We start from the raw sequence: 19,725 nt of genomic DNA on the forward strand, positions 1-19,725 counted from the left end.
CGTTGTGGGGCGGCGCGGCATCAGGTTCCACGGTTCAGGACAATGTATGACCCACCGGTGATGCACGCCGCCCTGCCGAGCAGACACGAATGACCCACTGGTGATGCAAGCCGACGTCAACGTATTAATATCGCCAAAGGAAGTACTCGATCCGAAGCAGATGCATAATTAAATATCAACATATGAAAGAAAGACTTCCTTACCCGTTAAACCACATTTTACATAATATACTCCGCAACGACTTAATCGACTTCGCTCAGGTCACCGAACTTTGATCAAGTACTTTCCTACTTCAGAGAGACTAATTGCGATCGAATTATCTCGATTAAAATAGTATATTAGTGATCGAGTGAAATTGTTCTAGGAATTACGACTAGCATTTACGACTCTTGGAATTGAATTTTCACTACCGTGTACCGCACGACGGAAATAATTTCGTCCGCGATTAGCGTCTGACCTAGATGTTGATATTATCACAACGATACCAACTACATTATACTCTCTCGACGTTTCGTGCATAGTTTCGTCTCAGGGACAATAGTTGCTCGCGTAAACGAGCCCGTAACTCTGTGATCTGTAATCGTTACCACGGAGAATCTCGTTACACGGTTTATCTGGTACTTTTTGTCGATAGTGGTCACTTCGAGTAAACATGTTTTCATTTCACGTCGATAGTGCGCGCTTACGTTTCTGTTTGCTGTAAATATTATGACTCTTCCGTTATCTTATCGATATCGACGGTGAGATTTAATTCAGAAAAGGTTCGAGCTTGTCGATTAATCTATTCCAATCCGGATTACGATGCATCGACGGTTTGTATATTTGATTCGAGTGGCGTTTATGGCATCCGCTTATCTGAGTTATCCGAGAATAATTTGTTCTCAGGCTTAGTTGACGGTTGATACAAGTGGGACCAACGCGATGGGTCACCGACGAAGGCTGAAGGGTCAGCGCTGCATTGATAACAATGATGTCAGCGCTTCGTTGACGGTAATCATACTAACGTGCGCTCTAGGCGTTATGGGCATCAAAACAAAGGAATGCAAATTTCCATTCGTCTGCTTACGCGTATTTTCTCACGCGTACGTGACATCTTGCACATACTAAGTTAATTATGAATAAATTAATTGTGCTTCTGAAGACGAGAGTTGGGATTAATCTCGTTAGACGTGTATCTATTGCTCGAAGAATGAAAATATTCGTCTTTTAAATGTATGACTGTTGGGGCTTTAAGCACAACTAAGCTTTCTCTGTAATATTTTTGAGGACAGTGAAGGTAAACAATCAAATACAATCATATGTTATTTTCTCGATTAAGGTTTTTTTAATTTTTATCGTGTTCTACTTCTCACTTGGTATCTTCTAATGGAATTATTTAAATGTGTTGCAGTTACCTTTGTCGAGTATCAGTTTTCCTCAGTTGACTCCTTCAGTTAATTTAGAAGGCAATCTTAGCACACGAATGAACAAAGTATGACTTCACTGACATTCTCCCAATTAAATAAATTAAATGTAGAAAAGTGGTATTTTTACTTATTATTTGCAAGTAAAATTTATTATTTTAATTATTAACCCGAATTTAAATATTATTTCTGGAATTTGTGTTATTTTAATCTCGAAACTCGAGCAACAAACATAAATTGTATGTTGACAATTATACAAATATATCGAAAGCGCAAAAAATTCGGTAATATTGTTCACATTCAGTGTCGAATTTGTTAAGAAAATAAGAGTTCTCGTGCCAAGAGTTAGCACGCTGCTTGCGTTAATTTGAACACCACACCCTGGAGTGTTTATCTCGAAAAACTGGTCAAAACTCGGTTTGGAAAGTTTATGCTGACCTAAGGTGGAAGACAAGAGAATTTTTCTTTTCGTAAATTAAATTAAGGGGGAAGTCTGGTCCAGCTAACGTATTAAGTTGTCCCAAAAGTTTCTTTCGTTTTATTAATATGTAGTACGTACACAATATTTTATGTCTAATGTTACATTATTGAATTTTGTACGATTCATTTTGCCCGGTTACTGCTACAAAATCAACATCTAAGAAATTGGATTGTCTATTTATATAAACACTGCTACACAAAATAATTGAGTACAAATTACGAAAGAAACTTTTGAGACAACCTAATATTTTTCTAATGCATATAATTTCCAGATATAATTAATTTTTGTTATTGAAGCTTTTTTTTACATATAAAGGGACGTTCAAAGAAGTAAATTTGACAGTGTAGATTTAATTTGAATGTATACATATATAAATATAGTAGTCGCAAGGAAAGAATTCGGTGAAAACGGTGGGATACGTGGAGCCTTGGAAAAACATCAGACAGATAAAATCAGAAAATTTTTTTCTTTAGTAGGTACGTAAAATGCGTATGAACCGCAATTTGCATAAAAAAAATTGTTAATTGCAAAAATGGCGGCAAAAAACATGAAAATGAACGATACATGTCGGCCGTTATTTTCCAATAACTTTATGTTATAATAATAATTCATTAAGAGTCGAGGTTCATTAGCATATAAACTTGATTACTTTCAATTTAAGCGTTGAATCAAGTGAATCGGATAAAAATTCGATGCGCTATGCGTTCTACCGTTTTGACCGAATCCTTTCCTTGCGACCACTATATCTACAATATACTATACTATAGAATATACTATACTATACTATACAATGTACTATACTATACTATACTATAGAATATACTCTACTCTACTATACTATACTATACTATACAATATACTATATCTACAATTTGAATGTATATATGTCTACATTCAAATGAAATCTACACTGTCAAATTTTCTTCTTTGAACGTCCCTTTATATGTAAACAAAGTTTCAATAACAAAAATTAATTACATCTGGGAATTATATGCATTAGAAAAATACATTAGCTGGACCAGATTCCCCCCTTAAAGAATTAACGAATTACCTCAATGAAATTCGATCAGAATTTTGCCAAATTCTACTTTCTATTTTCTATTCATTATTCGAAACGTCTACGTAGTTTGTTTACCTAGTAAGACTGTTACCTAGACTGTTATGTCTAGTAGACACCTGTGTCCCCATTTTTGTAGAATACTCTTAACTTTGGAGTTACTTTGTTCATCACGAGTAGAACGAACTAGAAGGATTCCCTGGAATGCGTAAACAACAAAATACACCTCTCCACAAGACGTCGAAACGTTGAAAACGTAAAAAACCACGCATTATCCGCGTCTCATTCATGCGTGTATCACGACGCATTGGGCGAATGCGCGGGCGTCGCTACGCGAGAAAAACAGAGGTTGCACGTGGTTCGTGAATGCTCGTACCTGCTCATGTTCTGTTTCTCCAGCCCCACCACGAGGGTCCCCTTTCCTTCTGGCATGACTAACGCAGCCTCATCGGGAAACCTCGACGGTATAAAAGTGGACGAGCATCTGGCGCATTCAGCCAGTGCGTCTCGCGCGAACGTCGAGAAGCTTTGTCCGTGTTGCAAGCATTTTCCATTTGCCTTTGTTTATACAAACGCGTTTGAAATCGACTCGATTTTTGCTAACGATCGAAGAGTTGTTGGAATTGAAATCTTAGAATCGCGCATGCATCGAGGAACGCGTTAAATAGAGACTTAATTCCGCGGAGGAAGCCTCGAGTTTGTGGAGTTCCCTGCAGAAGTGGAAACGTTTGATCGACAGAAGAATAATTAGTCTTTGGTCGAAAGGAAGAGATCGTTAAGCATCGAAAATGCCAGTGGAATTGGAGACGGTGACGCCAATCGCCACGCACAAACCTTGCGCGCCTTGCAGAGGGTAGGCATTGTGTTTAGATTTTCTCTTGTTTCGATCCAGCGTTCGTGTAGTGCGGTAACGTCGGGATTAGAGACATTGCGGCAACGATTGTCGCGGTGAAGGTACGCGTGAAATGTAGGGAACAGCTGATTGCCACACGAACACCAGGTTGTAACGGATATGTCCAGTTAATGGCAGGTTTCCGTTCGTTATGACTATTAGAAGCTCGAGTTGATGGCTCGACCTTGTAGGTACTTTAGCTATCGACACGGGCACTTGCGTTAGATTTATTATTAGCGATATCTGTACGCGGAGTTGGGCATAATTTTCTTAGGATAAAAGATTTTGAATAAGGAGACAGTAAGTGGAACAGTTATTCAGACAAGTCTTTATTTCTTTAATAAGGAGCAAACAAAAGGTTTCTCAATTTGTTTTCTATTAATCGTGGTGAACATATATATAAATTGGATATGTTCTATATTATTCGTTTTATTGAAGCAACAAAATCCTAAAGCTCCCTTGGGGAAAATCCTTTATAACTAGACTGCAGATTTTATGCATTTCTAACGTACAATAATATAGTAAACATACATAAAACATACATAATTCATGATGAATATATTTTACAATTATTATAATACTATTATTTTACTTTCCACAAGTGCACATACCTTTTAGCTATGTTCACCATGTACTTGCTATATTAATTCATATCATAAAAGCATAAAATCTGCAATCTAAATATGTCGAATCAAATTCAGTCATGTATCCTTTATTCTTTATTCGAGATTTCTATCTAATATTTTATCGACTTATTGTTGGAATTCATTTTGCCTCCACCAGATACTCCTCAGCGAGTAATAGAATGAACTAGAAGGATACGGTGCCACGCATGTTTCAACAGTACGCTCTGTTGCAAATATTTCGGATACTGCAATTACTGCGTGTCGTGTTTCTTCAGGTGATCTATGCCGACTGAATTATTGATCCAACAAAGGTCGACTTGAATTCGAGTTCCGTTAGCAAACGGAACCGGTTGTATAGCAATCTATGGTCGGCGTTGTTTCATACCGAGTGTTAAATTAACTAATGCACCGACCACCTGTGTTTTTAATTTGATTTTTCAACTAGAAGCATCGGTTGTTATTCGATCGTACGTTCTAAAAAAAATATTTGTACGGTAGACTCTTGGTGGAGCTCCCCTAAGTGGTAGATGTATCATTTTCTAACGAGGGTAATCGAGTAGTTAATGGGAGGAAATAGACCATCAGGGCAGGCTATATATTTTTTAGATCAATTTATTAACCGTTTGCGAGTGGATATTTCGGAGTATATTAAACAAGTGGGAATAAGTTTTGATAACAGGTCATTTTTATGTATCTAAAAATTACTTTATATATTTTAAAAATGATAATCTAGTGAGTTCTTGCATATTAAGATTATGCATTAAGATCTTGCAATGAGGAATTTATTTGAAATGACGATGTCCAGTATATCCGGACAGGAATACAATTACGTTTTGTCCAAGACCAGTTAGACTATTAGCAAGCCTCTTCATAGAGGCTTATCTAGAGGATCCTACCTTGAACGCGACGCTAATAAATCTTCGAACAGGATTCATTTATTCAATAGTTAGGTATTCAGCAATTAGTCTCAGTCAGAATGTCCTAGATCTTACAAAAGATTCTAGCTAACATATCAAGAATGAAACATACCGCAACATTCTCAATGCACCAACCCTGCTGTTATCAACCCTTTGCACTCGAAGCCTTCTCTTTTTGTATCTACTAGCAACTCAAGATGCTTCTTTAGCATTCTATTGCCACGAATGCTGAGCTTAGATTAATCCTTTGCACTCGAGGCCTTTTTCTCTTAGGCGAACTAGCAACTCCAAACGATTTCGGCTATATTAGGGAAACGTTTTACTGGTACTTTATAATGATCTTAAATTCAAGCAAACGTATAGAAATAATAAAATTTATAAAACATACAACATATAAAACAAAATCTGTTAAATATTTTACTTTGTATTTGGTTTTTGTATGATATTTTACAAAACAATGCCTGAGATGAATTCTCAGTTTGTTAGGGCATGTATCATAATAATAGGAGATTTCTCGCCTGACGCCAGGTTTATTACGGCCATAGCAAACCTTACAGTCCCTTTTTATCTCTTTCAAAACAATATGAAGCTTTCCATTTAGCCGAGACTCATCGCTGTTTGGTCTCGCTGCTTGATCGCGATGCTGGCGATATGGTTCTCCAAATTCTTCAAGTCACCTTTACCTCATCGACAATCATTTTATTGACACTTCGACTTCCAAAATAATTAAAGCTAAACAAGAATTATTGCTGGTTGATTTACTGCGTCGAACCTGATGGTGACCGAGAGTCACCTTTCGAGTGGAAAGGGTTAAATCATCAATTATAAAAGACACAACAATTTCTCAGCTACCGTTGGATATCGCTTAGGCTAATCTGTACCTTCTGTACTGTACCATCTGTACTGGAATCTACATTACTTTAGGTTAGTCGGTAGTTTTATCTCCATAGGATAAGTAAATATCTTTAAGTTTCAAACTACGTATCCGACCCTTGTACCCTTACTCACTAACTCCGAATGATACGCTCGACTCCTTAACATCCAACGATTCTCATTGGTTCCTCCTTGTTTCCACCACCTTCTGAATCCTTAAACACAAACCTTTAAAAGGCACACCAAAACTCATCACGCGAGCTTTTTCGTAACACAATTTAACAGAAGTAGGAACGCAACGGTAATGTAGTTTCTAAGTACCGAATTGTAGTAGAAACGGAACATCGAAATAAATCGGAATCTAACATTATTTTAGTCGATCGAAATCAGATGGAAGATGCATTAGAATGTACACCGAGGAAAATAAGGAAGCAAAGCGACTCAAGGATCGTTTTGATGACGAAAACTCTCATAGTTATGAGCATTTGAAAAATCGTTCCGGTTTGCTTGTCCGCTAGTGTAGTTTCCAAGTACCGAAATATAGTAGAAACCCAACATTGAAATAAATCGGAATCTAACACTACCTCTTTGCGTAAGCTTTAAATACCTGGTCCATTTCTGAAACGACATCAAAATCCTTGCCCCGCGACACTTACCAATCAAGCAGTCACGGTGCCTTTCATCTGTTCCAGGGAAGAGAAAAAGATGAACAAGCTCTGCAGACAAGTGTCCATCGAGAGTCCGAGCGTAACAGGTCGCGAGTGGGTGTTCAGTATCGACGTACCTGTTCCCGATGTCCCAGCCCATGGAGCCCGCATTCGAGTGATGTGTGCAGGTGCCTGCTACCATCCTCGTCGTTCACCCAGCCTATCCAGTCTGACCTCGGTCTCAAGTGGAAGCAGCCTGGCCACGGAAGTCTCCGTGGAGGGCGATTTTCCGGTGTCTTTGCCCCATCATGGCGTCAGGGACGCCGCTCTGTTCCCTGGCTACGAGGTCGCAGGAGTCATCGAGTCCCTCGGCGCTAACGTACCTGAAGATTGCGGATACGCCGTCGGAGATCGCGTGATCCTCTACCCATACGAAGGCATACCCAACGGATACGTCGAGTATCTGGTGGTTCACGATCTCAAGTACCTGATAAAGTTACCCGATAACGTAAGTCTGAGCGTCGCGGCGATGCTGCCAGCTGGAGCCCTGCTGGCCATGAACACCGTCTTCGCCGCCCACGAACACGTCCAAGCTTTGCTCAAGCAACGCGGCGAGGGCAGCGTCTGCAAGATCCTGATCGTTGGTACCGGAGGTCTCGCCCTTTGGGCCCTCAGGATCGCGGCGTATTACTTCAGCAACATGAAGGACCGCGTCACCATCACCATCGCCTCCCTCAAGGACGACGGGCTTACCATGGCTCAAGAATTCCAACGGTGAGTTGCTTTGGTTTGATGGATGCGATGTCGATGTTGTGTAGGTGTAGGGTGTTCTCACGAGTTCGTCCACGGTTGGAGAAGCGACGTTGGTTTTGGGCCGGAAAGTAAAGGGTTTTCCAAAGAAGGTCTTTGTAGTAGTGGGTTTTAATGAAACAGCTGAGATTCTATCTTGTGTATTTCGTATAAAGAGTTACCGCGTATTCGTAATAAGGTGTCAAATATTTTGGAGCATTATAATTTACTTACTTGTCATTCGTGTATTAAGGGAACCAATATTTGTGAATTTGTGGTAATGAGCAGATTAATTTGTCTATATTTAAAGGGTGAATGTATTTTGGAGCTCAAGCGTTGGATAGATTGAGACGATTTTCATGTATCTGAACATTACTCTATCTTATGTATAGATTTCATTATAATTTACTTACTTGTTATTCGTGTATTAAGGGAACCAGTATTTGAATTTGTGGTAATGAGTTTATCTAAAACTATGGAAGTACAACGTTCTATCTCCTGTTTACCTAGATTTTCAACTTTTCTTTTTATGTATAATTATAGACCAATTTAAAAAGAGCCTGTAACTTCTATTAACTTTTATATACTGTTTCCAAGTATACCAAAAACTTATTTTATAATAAGTCCCGTTCTGGAGAACCTTTTAGTTTCTAGCATAACGCACCTTATTTTTCATTTTTCACGTCGCTTCTCGTTCACCATTATGTGCATGACGTTTGTCGGCTTGTATATAGCGAGACGCGCTCGTTATTGATCTTTGACATCGAACAATTGACGATCCCTGTTTGATCTCTGTTATCCAAACCATTCTGTTTTCGTTGCTTCAGTAAATTGACCGTATCGACGGATCGAGTATAACTTTCTGTAACTTGACACGTCTTCGCCTGATAAGTATTATGCAAACCTTATCTCGAATCGTTTTCCGTGTCCTCTCGTGTGGGGGCTACACGTCACGAACATAAATAGCGTTTAATCTGATAACAGACGATACGGTTTGTATACAACGTTATATTTACCTTTCCTCGACGCACGTTTCAAGTATTATGGTTTTTTGCACCAGCTTCGCACAAATTACGAGCACCAGCTTAAGTCGTAAAATTTGCACGTAGGTGACGATTATATCGAATCTTAGGTATAGGGCCAAATTACTTTCCTTAAGCTTATGCATTACAAGCTTAAAAATAGTTAGCATTTGATTAAAAACGTCCTTAACTAAAGATCGTATGAATCCTCATCATCTCTACCAATTTCAATTCGCAACCATCTCAAGGAGAACAAAAATCAATCCAGGACCTCGCAGCTACTCTTCAATTTTCGTGCTTAAATCTCAACCCAAAGTACTCCAAAATTCGTCCAATTCTTCCCCTTTGATACAGAGAATCCTCGCGATCATAGATCCTCTAGATGTGCTTAGACGCTTCGGATGGACCCCTGAACCCAAGTAGATAGTCGAATGCCCAGTTCGTCTGCGTCCACCTATCAGTCCATTCGATTTATTCACCAACAGTCTGCTTACTGCTTACAGCGTGAACGTGGTCCAGTGGAGCGAGGACCTGTACGAGAAACAGCTGATCGAGCGCACCATGGACGCCTGTCGGGGCCACGTGGACGTGGTGATCGACTTTGGCATCACGTCACGCAGTCTCCATCGCAGCATGCAATGCCTGAGCAAAGGTGGAGTGGTCTTCATCATCAAGGAGGTAGCGGATCGACTGATGCCAAAGTTCAGCCGACGAGCCGAAGAATGGCAGCAGAGCATAAAATCCGTCGAGCCTGGTACCCTCGAGCAACTTAGCGAGCTGGTCCAACTGGTGGCTTCCGGTGAAATCGAGCCACCACCGCACACTGTCTATCCTGCCGAGCAGGTTCTCGACGTCGTGCAGAAACTATGCCATTCGGAGATCCAGGGACGCGCGATTTTACGTTTCTACCCAGCGGATTAAGGGATTCCCTCGATTGGACGATTGGGTGCCGCGCGGATCGGTACGGCGAGAACTCGAACACGATTGGGGGAAGGATGAAAGCTCTGCTGGATTATCTAAGGTTGCCAGAAGATGCCAACGTCGAGTATTCGGCATAGACGGGTTTGAAGTTTCAGATTTTGCAAACGGGAGTAGTTCCCACGGATCGTTCTGTAGGAGCGTTAACGATTCGTGTCGGAAGGAACACGATCTTCTAGAAGAAGAGTGGACGATCGACGTAGACAATGCACGCGTATCACTGGGTATCTATCGATGATGCAAACGCACCGCTGTGCTGTTCCCCGTACGCTGTCGATCATAGAGCACTTTCGCTGAATTCTTTCGGTTTTTTCAAAAGTTCACATGTTGGCGAGAACCGACGGTTTCTCGATGTCGTATTATCGTAAGATAGTAAGAAGTATTAAAGAAACGATGATGTCATGTAAATCTCCCGGGTATCGCGGAGAAAGTTCTCGGTCGAACTCGATATAGCATCGCGGTCACGCGTGAGATTTACTTTTAACGTGGTTCTTTCGCTCGAGTTACTGGATTGCTTCGCTTCACGCATTGCGCGCAAATCTTAGCTGTAGAATTTCTACCGGTTGCATGTTACAAGGAAGTAGACTATACATGTACGCAAATTTTTAATTTATTTTAATTTAAACATAAAGCAATAACATTTAATATTTTTTTGAAACCTTTCAAGACGTAGAGGTATTTAGAATCTATCCTGATTTCGAACAGAACTGTTCCGATTAAATTGAAATTTGTGTCCTGTTTGATATAAAAGTGAACATACATATGGTAGTACACCGGTAAAGTCTACAAAGTAAAGATTCTATAATAATGTAAAACCGTCGCGCAACGTGTTAAGAACCACACATTTGTCAGGACCAGAATTTTAATGAACCCTTTCCATCTAGGATGGAACTGATCCTTTTTTCGAAGCAATCTCATAGTACAAAACATATACGCATTACAAAATCACATTGGGGTCTAAAGGATTTTCCAAAAGGGTCCTTAAAATTTTGTTTTATTGATCCAACACGTGGAAGATGGAGTCTTGACGGCCCTTTCGGAGAATCCGTTACACGTGTTGCCAGCAGGTCCAAAAGAGTTAAGGGAACAACCATATTCTTCGACTAGATTTATAAACATGCTGGTTGAAAACGTTAGAGAGCTTAATTCAACTTGTAATGTAGCATTTTGGTCAGGTTCTAGGAGTTCGTATACGCTAAAAATCTTGTAACAACGCGGGACCTGCGTGCAATGAGTTAAGAGCCACCGATAGAGCCCGATTCAATTTACTGGATGTCGATGGAACCACGGGAGAGATTCTCGAACGAAAGGAGAAGCTTTCCTTTCCACGAGACACGTTCAATGCTCAAGTTTCTTGGTCGGATAACGTTTCTTTTTAATCATAGGATAAAACGATGAATTGACTTTTCTGCCAACAGTTTCACACGCAAGATTCATCGAAGGTACCTATGGGTACCTTTCACGTGGCTTATCCGATCGTTGAACAAGAGTTATCGTTTGATGATTCGTCGAGTTAACCCCTTGCGGTCTAGATTTACCAATTTCTGTACTACTTCCGGCGAGCCTCGCTCGACCTAGGACCGCAAAGGGTATTGAGCCCGACGTGCTGATCTTAACGTTCACGTGGTAACGCGAAGATACCCAAGAAGGATAATTAATTGTAACGTTAAATATTTCATGTCAATTGAATGTTAATTACCGTTATAGTTTGATGTTTCTGAACGAAGATACTGGACTGGAATCGCGAGATTATCGAGAAATGTTCGTGAGAGAGACGAGTTTCCTCGTCAGGATTGCAAACTCTCTGTATTTAAACAGTGTAAATCGTATAGAGAATGTATTTTGAACGCGTACTTAAAACGTACTCGACACGTATTTAGAAACAAGGACGAGGAACAATTGTTTCCCAATTTATTGGGCGTACAAGTATCATATCTGCCAACGGTTTCGCGAATGAAACCGTAACAATGCGATAAAAATACTGCTTTATAATTATTCGTGGTAGTCTGGTGAACTTTATTCGCGTTTACACGTACAGAGTGTTTCGTGTTCTGAGAAACTATCGAAGATATCGACTTCATTCCTCGTACAATCACATGGTACAGAGGAGGCTAACTTTAATTTAATTTCTGATTCTGTTTTGGTTATAATTCTATTTAGAACACACTTTAAACAAAGTTTAGGGGGCGCCCTCTTTTTTCTCTTTAACCGTAGCAAAGATGACATTGATATCTTCATTCGTTTAAGAAAGCTTGTAACACTTGACACGGGACAGCCTGTACGATTTAGTATTTATACGGAACGATTGTCGCATAATCGAAACGTGTAAGTGAATTGTTTACGTTAGGTCCATATTCGCGTCGGGGGCATTTCGTGAATTATCGTTAGACATCAGTATTCCTTTTTCACGTAGCTAAAGTTAGTATAAGTTTATGAATCGTTCGCGTGCTATGTACAAGTACGACTAATTAATCGCATCTCATCGCAGTTATTAAGTCGCTGTACTTCGAAAGACTGTTTTCTTTATTTAAGCGTATCTCTGCATCTCTTTCTTTTCATTATTATCGTAGTTCTAGGCGATAATTTAGAGGTGTAGACACACGTCGCCACGTTATTGTAACGACTGTTGATTGTGGCAGTAATTGTACTATGTTACGGTGATAATATAGCAAATACATTTTTTATTAAAAATAAAAATATGGTTCTGTGTATCATTATAATCTCCTACGCGATCTCAATGTTCTGCATGTTTGTCACATCGACCGAAGAACAGATATTTTTTGTTCTAATGCTTCGTAATCTACTGGTTTCAATCATAGTGCTTAAGCGAGTTAGACTTTAAACCGTGATTGGCTTGATTTCTCTCAATTAAGTGATCGTCCCTGATTGTCATGAAGTGTCACGATTGTCCTGATATCCACCAGTGCACTTCTTAACTAGAAATCATCGTTGATTCATGCAGGACATTAAAAACACATTGGACACTTCGTGTAATGTCAAATAACGGTAGTCATACATATTCAGAATTCAGTTGAAGTAAACATCTTGTATTCGCTAAAAATTTGTTATACAAAGGAGGCATCTTTTACAGGATATTTAGTAATAATAATCATTATATAGGATCGGTGCGATGACCCACTCGCCGCAGCCCTTCTTCATGAAAACAGGTCAACTTACAAGTCAATGAGTGAGTCTAATTTTAATTCTGCCTTCACATGTTAACCCTTAGAAGCCTGATTTTCCAAATTAAATTTTAAAAAATATCAATGTATTTATGATTTGAACAATTTTGACAGCTGACGTTTATTTTTTCAACTTTTGTTCAAAAAACCATTATGCAATGGTAACATACATACAGCCAAATATTAAAAACAAACCAATTGCAAGTGTACAATTCGATTTAAAAGTTCGGTATCAAATTTGAAACTTAGGGCATTTAAGGGTTAATTTCAGGCATTTTTATTACTGGTATTTTTAGGTTGTAACACATGAAACGCCTCATTTTGTATTGGCAAATTTTTTTATCCACTTTCTCGAAAAATATTTCTATCCTTCAGATCTTTGACGCATTATGGCAAAGTTCAGAGTCTCCTTCATTTTAATTTTCAAACATTTACATATTTTCACCCATTTTCTTATAGTTGTAAGTTGTACATTTTAACGATTCTCATGTTAAAGTTAGATTCAAATTTATTATGATAAATTGTCATTGAAATTTTTAAACGATTACGTATTTGAAGGTAGGAAACGTGTAATTTCTTCATTAAATGTAGAGATTTCGATACCTTCTATCTTGATCAGTAACGTTTAATATAAAGAAAAAGTTATATTTGCTTAAAGTTTTCATTATAAATCAGACGTTTCATGTGCTACAACCTCACACTGGTATTAACGCATGCTGTTTTACCGGCCCGCTAGTTCGCTGGCTCGAGTCTCCTCGCTTACGCCTATGACGCTGTGATTGGTCAGTGTTTTTCGTTAATAATTCAAAAACGAAGCCCCATCCGACATTTTTGCAAAGGAAATTGTTGTTCAGAATCGTCTCAGCTACCCCCCATTTCCGGCTCCTCCCCGACTTTTGGGACACCCTGTATAATATATCATGATGTATAATAATCATGATGCGAGCGATTTTTGAACGTGGAAGCAGTGATGCCAGCCGGACCGGATTTTTGTTAGATAGTATGGATCATTAGCAACATTCAAGAACCAATGTTGATACGATTTCGATTGAAATTAAATAGTTATAAACATTTTTCGGCGATTAGTAGGCGAAAAATTTTGATTTCGCGCTGATTTTATGTGTCGCCATCTAGCGGTTGGATCTGTAACGGTAAATCTGTGCGAAAGAGAAAGATATACGGTGCGAGACGGATAGAGAGCACCGACACTGAAACGACAGTGCGCATGCGCACGGTACACTCATTTATTTATCGATTGTTTATCGACTATTTACAAATAATTCACGAACGTTTGCATACTCAAATTAAAGCTTAGGCTTCTAGGAATCTTCCCCTGTAAATTGATTAAATCGTTATGCACTATTTAAATTGTTATAAACAATTAAAGACAACCGTACTTTTGACCGTAGTACTTTGGAACTACGGTTGTCTTAAATTGTTTATAACAATTTAAATAGTGCATAACGATTTAATCAATTTATAGGGGAAGATTCCTAGAAGCCTAAGCTTTAATTTGAGTATGCAAACGTTCATGAATTATTTGTAAATAGTCGATAAACAATCGATAAACAAATGAGTGTACCGTGCGCATGCGCATTGTCGTTTCAACGTCGGTGCTCTCTATCCGTCTCGCACCGTATATCTTTCTCTTTCGCACAGATTTACCGTTACAGATCCAACCGCTAGATGGCGACACATAAAATTGGCGCGAAATCAAAATTTTTCACCTACTAATCGCCGAAAAATGTTTATAACTATTTAATTTCAATCGAAATCGTATCAACATTGGTTCTTGAATGTTGCTAATGATCTATACTATCTTCCACGAGTACCAATGTCTTTTATTCATCTGCAAAAAGTTAACAAACGATCGAGTAAAGCTGATATTTCTAACAATATAACTTGTAGTTAAAACTGAAATCCTTGATAATCATTCGATAGCAATGCGTGTGACAATTGGATATGTTCCTTTGTAAGACATAACTGGGCACAACTAATCAATATAAAAAGTTTTCCATAAGGATATTCAATTTATAGCTTAATAGAAAAGGACGTTCGACAAGCAGCATCTTCATCTTCTTTTTAAAAAGTTAAAGAAGTAATTCATCGACAAGTAATTCTTTTAGAAGAGTTAGAAGTTATTCATCGAAGTATGCATCATCTTTGTACACTCTTTCGATTTCTTGAAAAATCATACCAACGATAATGACGCATTCAAATAAAGTAAAAATAACTTCTGTCGTACCCGTTCAATTGTAGGGAATCGCAGTTAAACATTTGAACTCTACCGTGGATGATGTGATTTGTGCTTGCGTTAATAAGTATTATTGTGTTTTTTATCTTATGCATACTGGTAACAGTTAAAACGACTCCCATACGCTAGTTTCTACTACTTTTATTTTATATTTTATACTAGAGATTACTCATTTCATTCTAATTTTTAAGTGGTAGTTGAATGAATTGAGGATCAAGCCAATTTTTAATATTTAATATTATAATAATTGTATAAACAATTATTTGTTTATATCTGGAGATTATTTGTATATATCTTTATTTGGACTTTTATACAGTTTTCTAATTTATATAAATGTCACATGTATCTTTGCAGATACATTTATGTATATAAATTTAAAAAATACCATGTAGATTGTATTGAGATATTATTCACCAATTAAAAAATATATTTAAATAGTAACAATATATTTAAATTATAACAAAATTGCAAATACATTCACAGTGAAACATATTTGTATTATCACAGAAGTAATATATCTCTTTAGTAGACGAAGTTATATAATACATATTTTAATTACATCCAATGTACTCACATATAAATAAATAATTAGGAAATATGTTTAAGTCTGAAGCATGTAAGCATAAGTACTGTAAGCGGGAGACATTGTAATATGTTTAGGAAAAATTACAATTGATAAAATATTTTAATTTCAAATAATTCTACTAACTAATATTCAATGCTAATAAATATTTGGAATATTGATTAGACAAATTCATTATAATACAAGATTGTATGAATGAAGGCACTAATGATAGCAATATAATAGATTGAGGTACCAACATTACCAATATAATAGATTGAAACAATAACATTAGGAATATAATAGACGAAGAGGCTAATGCGCCAATATAAAGTTCCGTTTCTGATTTTATTGTTTTAGCCAGACGGTTCGCGTAAATAATTTTTAGGTACATAACCTTTATTACCATAACGATCTTCCATGAGCCACCACTCATCGTTGCCTTTTTCATCGTGTGGTCTAACTAACCTTAAAGCCTGCCCTTTAACTATGGCCAATGTTCCGGGAGTATTTACAGAGAAATCATATTCCGCGTAATAAAACTGAAAAAAATTGCAATTTAAAACTATGAAGCATCTTTTGACGATAACTTTATAATAAACGATATTGTCTACCTCATAATTTAGATTTTGATATTGTTGAACTCTAGGAATTTGCTCAATGTTGCCATAACAATGGGTTTCCTTTTTTACTTTCTCAGTGACACTGAGTTCAAGTAACTCTTGCAAATGCGACTGAGTTTCTTTTTCTTTTACAGGAGAATCCATGCAAATTAGATCGGGTGTGGGTGTATTATACAATTTGTTTGCGGTGATAATTTCATTAGATAATGGGATTTGCGGTACTTGTTGAAGTTGTAATACCTTTGATGGTAAAAATCCTTGCGCGACACCATTATCTACAAACCACCTACTCGCATCACCCATAGGATCTTGTTTCTTTATTACTGCAACCAGGGTTCCACGTGCTGCACCCATATCCAAAGATGAGGTGCTCACTACACTTTCTGTAACTATATATAACTTATCGCTAGTATATTTATTTCTCAACGTGTTTCTTTGTTTTTCACTTTGTGGACACCATGTGGACTCAGCTTCTTCTATTCTTGGATTTGATCCAGCAAATGCAAAGCGCGTTATCTGATTCCACAATAAGCTATGATTAACTAGAAATGATTCTAAAATATCTTGAGATGATAGTTGAGTTGAAGTCTAGAAATATAAGTCATATACTATTTAGTTATTTTCTTTTCAAACGCTTGCAAATATTAGTCATTACTCCATGCAAAATACCTCGCAAAGGGTTAAATAGTGTTTGGTAATTTTTCCGCATAAAAGTTTCCGAGCTTGAGCAAAAGCACTGATACAATTAACTAATACATTCGTTGCTGCATTAACCAAAATTGGCAATTCTTCTAACAGTTGTTGCGTTAATGCTTCGTAATTACTTTTTGCGGTTGCCAATTCATCCTGTACCTGTACAAATGTTAGAAAATTGAAATGTTTTAGAACTCATATACTTTTAAAAAAAAATAGTACAATATAACACTTACAATTTTTGATTCTTTATACTTCTCACTCTTAGAAATAGCCGCATCATAGTCAAGTAATTTGTCATGTCTTTTTGTTATTAACATTGCAGGTCCTTCTAATAACATCGCTAAAAAATTTATTGGTGCACTGACTCTGTCCTTTAAACATCCTTTTAGTTCTTGGATGAATTGTGACCAAATCGTAGATCGTATATCTCTAAGTCTCCTTGCTTCAACATTTGGTGTCCCTTGGTAGTATTGAATCAAGAAATCCGATATTACTTCTCCAGAAATAGCTTCGTCGCTTAAATATGTAAGACACTGGTCAACGTCTTTAGCTAATTGTAAAGTACATTTTTCCACAGATCGAAACTCTTTTTCAAGTTCTTCAAATTCTGAATCGACGGCAACGTTTGTTAATCCTAAACTAGCCGACAATCGTGTACTTAACCGCATAGACATTTTTGCTACGGAATGCATATTAAGTTTAGACATTTTGCTTATTAATGTATTGTCATTGTCCAAGTACTTGGTCACCAAATCTTTCCGACGCTTGTACTCGTTAATGTGACTAGCAACTGCCGTCATAGTCCTCCATGCTTCCTCGACTACAGACTTATCAGGATGGTTGTCTTCGGTACACTAAAAAACGGCTACATGATTTCAAAGAAGTTTACAATATACTGATTATTTATACGTAAACATTTGAGTATACAAGTATTTATTGATTCATTGGAATGTTACACGTAAAAGGTCTGCATAATACTGACCTTTACCAATTCATATAAAATAAGAGGATACTTCAATATTCTTTGTACTGGTTTTATAAGGACAGAACTCATATCAAAGCAAGCTACTTGATACCGTAATGTTTCAATACCTTTGTTAAATACTTTCATTATTTCTTCATTACTTTCATACTGAAATTATAAAATATATACATAGAACACACAAAATATAAAATCCATAAGAAAAACATATGTACAATATATAACCTTCTTTAGTAAAGCTAAAGCAGCTTCGTGATTTCCGCAATATTTCACATAAACATTTTTTAATTTTTCAGACATCTTTATGAAGCAGGGACCAATCGTTTGTAATTCTTCGTCGCATCCTTTCATTGCTTTCAATATCATATCTAGCAATTCGTCGGCAACTTGAATAACATCAAAAATATTACCAAATAAGATAGCTACATCTATTCCCAGAGATTCGAGTGAGCTTGGATTATACAAGTTAAATGTTTCATAAGTTAATTTTAAATCGCGAACATACTCCTTTTCTGTAAGGACTAATTCTGATATAACATTTTGTCTTTGATCTGCTCTTTTTTGCTTAACATCTATGTTATTGTTGCCAGCAACATCGATTTGTTGATTAACATTTTCAGAAGTTTCTGTATTTTCTGTTACATCTTTCTGCAATGGAATTCTACCCGGAGCTGGCACGGGGGGTGCGGGTCTATGTGGTTCTGAAAGCCTTTTTGACTTTTGTTCTTCAGTCCTTATAGAACTCGCTTCCTCGTGCCGTATTACAACGAAATCTTCCAACATGCTTTGCATAACATCCAGTGATTCTACATGTAAAGAACTTAGGTATCCTCTCGGACATAAACCAATTTTACCAGACTTATCTTCAACATTAACCCAATCTGAATTTACCATATCGATTACCGTAACTATATCACCCTCAATAACATTCAAATCTCCATCCATTTGAGCTCTAAAGGTGTATTCCACTTTTGCTTGTGTTCCGGGCATCAATTCATCATATTCTGTGATACCTACATCTTGATTAAACATGTTTTGCTCACTGTTGTTTTCATTGCAGTCTACTATAATATTAACATAAGATATAGGAAAGATGCCTTTCCGATTGTCTATTGTACCTTCCATCCATTCTGAATCTATATGTTTAATGAGATGTACTATTTCCTTCTCTCCAAAACTAAGTTCATTTGGAAACTGACCACTGAATGGATATAAAGTTATAGCATATGGTTTAACATCATATGGTTTTACAAAATTACTATTTTTTATAGTATCTACCATTGGATCTGATGTAATTGATTTATATTGAGGGAATAAGTCATAATAATCTGGTGCTGGTTCTTCAGTAGAAGATTGAACAGTTGTTTCATTAACATTTATATATATCGTTTCATTGTAAGTAGCTGGTGAAGACATGGAGCTATTTCCTACAGCAGAAGCTGTATCTATATTGTCATCTGTATCATCTATATAAGACACAAATCCTTCTGGGAATATTCCTTCTTTCCCACTTTCTGATACTCCATGACACCAACCATCATTAAGAATTTCTGTGACTGTAACTATCTCTCCTTCTACCAAATCAAGTTCACCTTCGAGTTGTGCTTTTAGATTAGTTTTTATTCTAGCCCTTCTTTTAATAGTCTTTTTTTCAAAAGCTTTCTAAAGCAATACAAGATTTATTACTTCTGATTTCAAATAAATTCTTTTACCTCCAGACTAACCATTGCATACAAAGCAT

At 37.2% G+C, this 19,725-nt stretch overlaps 2 protein-coding genes across 6 annotated transcripts in view; one reads left to right on the forward strand and one right to left on the reverse strand.

Annotated features, from left to right (window-relative positions):
• The window catches only part of LOC128890765 (quinone oxidoreductase), a 28,886-nt gene extending 16,504 nt beyond the window's left edge, over window positions 1–12,382 (forward strand). The window contains exons 1-3 of one of the 3 annotated variants that reach the window (XM_054149584.1): window positions 3,427–3,794; window positions 6,942–7,670; window positions 9,193–12,382. In XM_054149584.1, coding sequence (XP_054005559.1) covers window positions 3,730–3,794; window positions 6,942–7,670; window positions 9,193–9,628 — 1,230 coding nt within the window. In that variant the 5' untranslated portion in view covers window positions 3,427–3,729 and the 3' untranslated portion in view covers window positions 9,629–12,382. Of the gene's footprint in view, window positions 1–3,426; window positions 3,795–6,941; window positions 7,671–9,192 lie in introns of those variants that run through there. The other 2 variants (XM_054149585.1, XM_054149586.1) reach the window with 2 other exon arrangements.
• Window positions 12,383–15,414: 3,032 nt separating this feature from the next.
• Window positions 15,415–19,725, reverse strand: part of LOC128890726 (dynamin-binding protein-like) — an 83,769-nt gene continuing 79,458 nt past the window's right edge. For 2 of the 3 annotated variants that reach the window (XM_054149500.1, XM_054149499.1), the window contains exons 4-9: window positions 18,210–19,646; window positions 17,985–18,134; window positions 17,236–17,856; window positions 16,976–17,158; window positions 16,298–16,894; window positions 15,415–16,225 (exon numbers count right to left, since the gene is read on the reverse strand). In XM_054149500.1, coding sequence (XP_054005475.1) covers window positions 16,040–16,225; window positions 16,298–16,894; window positions 16,976–17,158; window positions 17,236–17,856; window positions 17,985–18,134; window positions 18,210–19,646 — 3,174 coding nt within the window. In that variant the 3' untranslated portion in view covers window positions 15,415–16,039. The remainder of the gene's footprint in view (window positions 16,226–16,297; window positions 16,895–16,975; window positions 17,159–17,235; window positions 17,857–17,984; window positions 18,135–18,209; window positions 19,647–19,725) is intronic. The other variant, XM_054149501.1, reaches the window with a different exon arrangement.

The sequence above is a fragment of the Hylaeus anthracinus genome, unplaced genomic scaffold, assembly GCF_026225885.1.
Source record: "Hylaeus anthracinus isolate JK02 unplaced genomic scaffold, UHH_iyHylAnth1.0_haploid 12001, whole genome shotgun sequence".
NCBI lineage: Eukaryota > Metazoa > Arthropoda > Insecta > Hymenoptera > Colletidae > Hylaeus > Hylaeus anthracinus.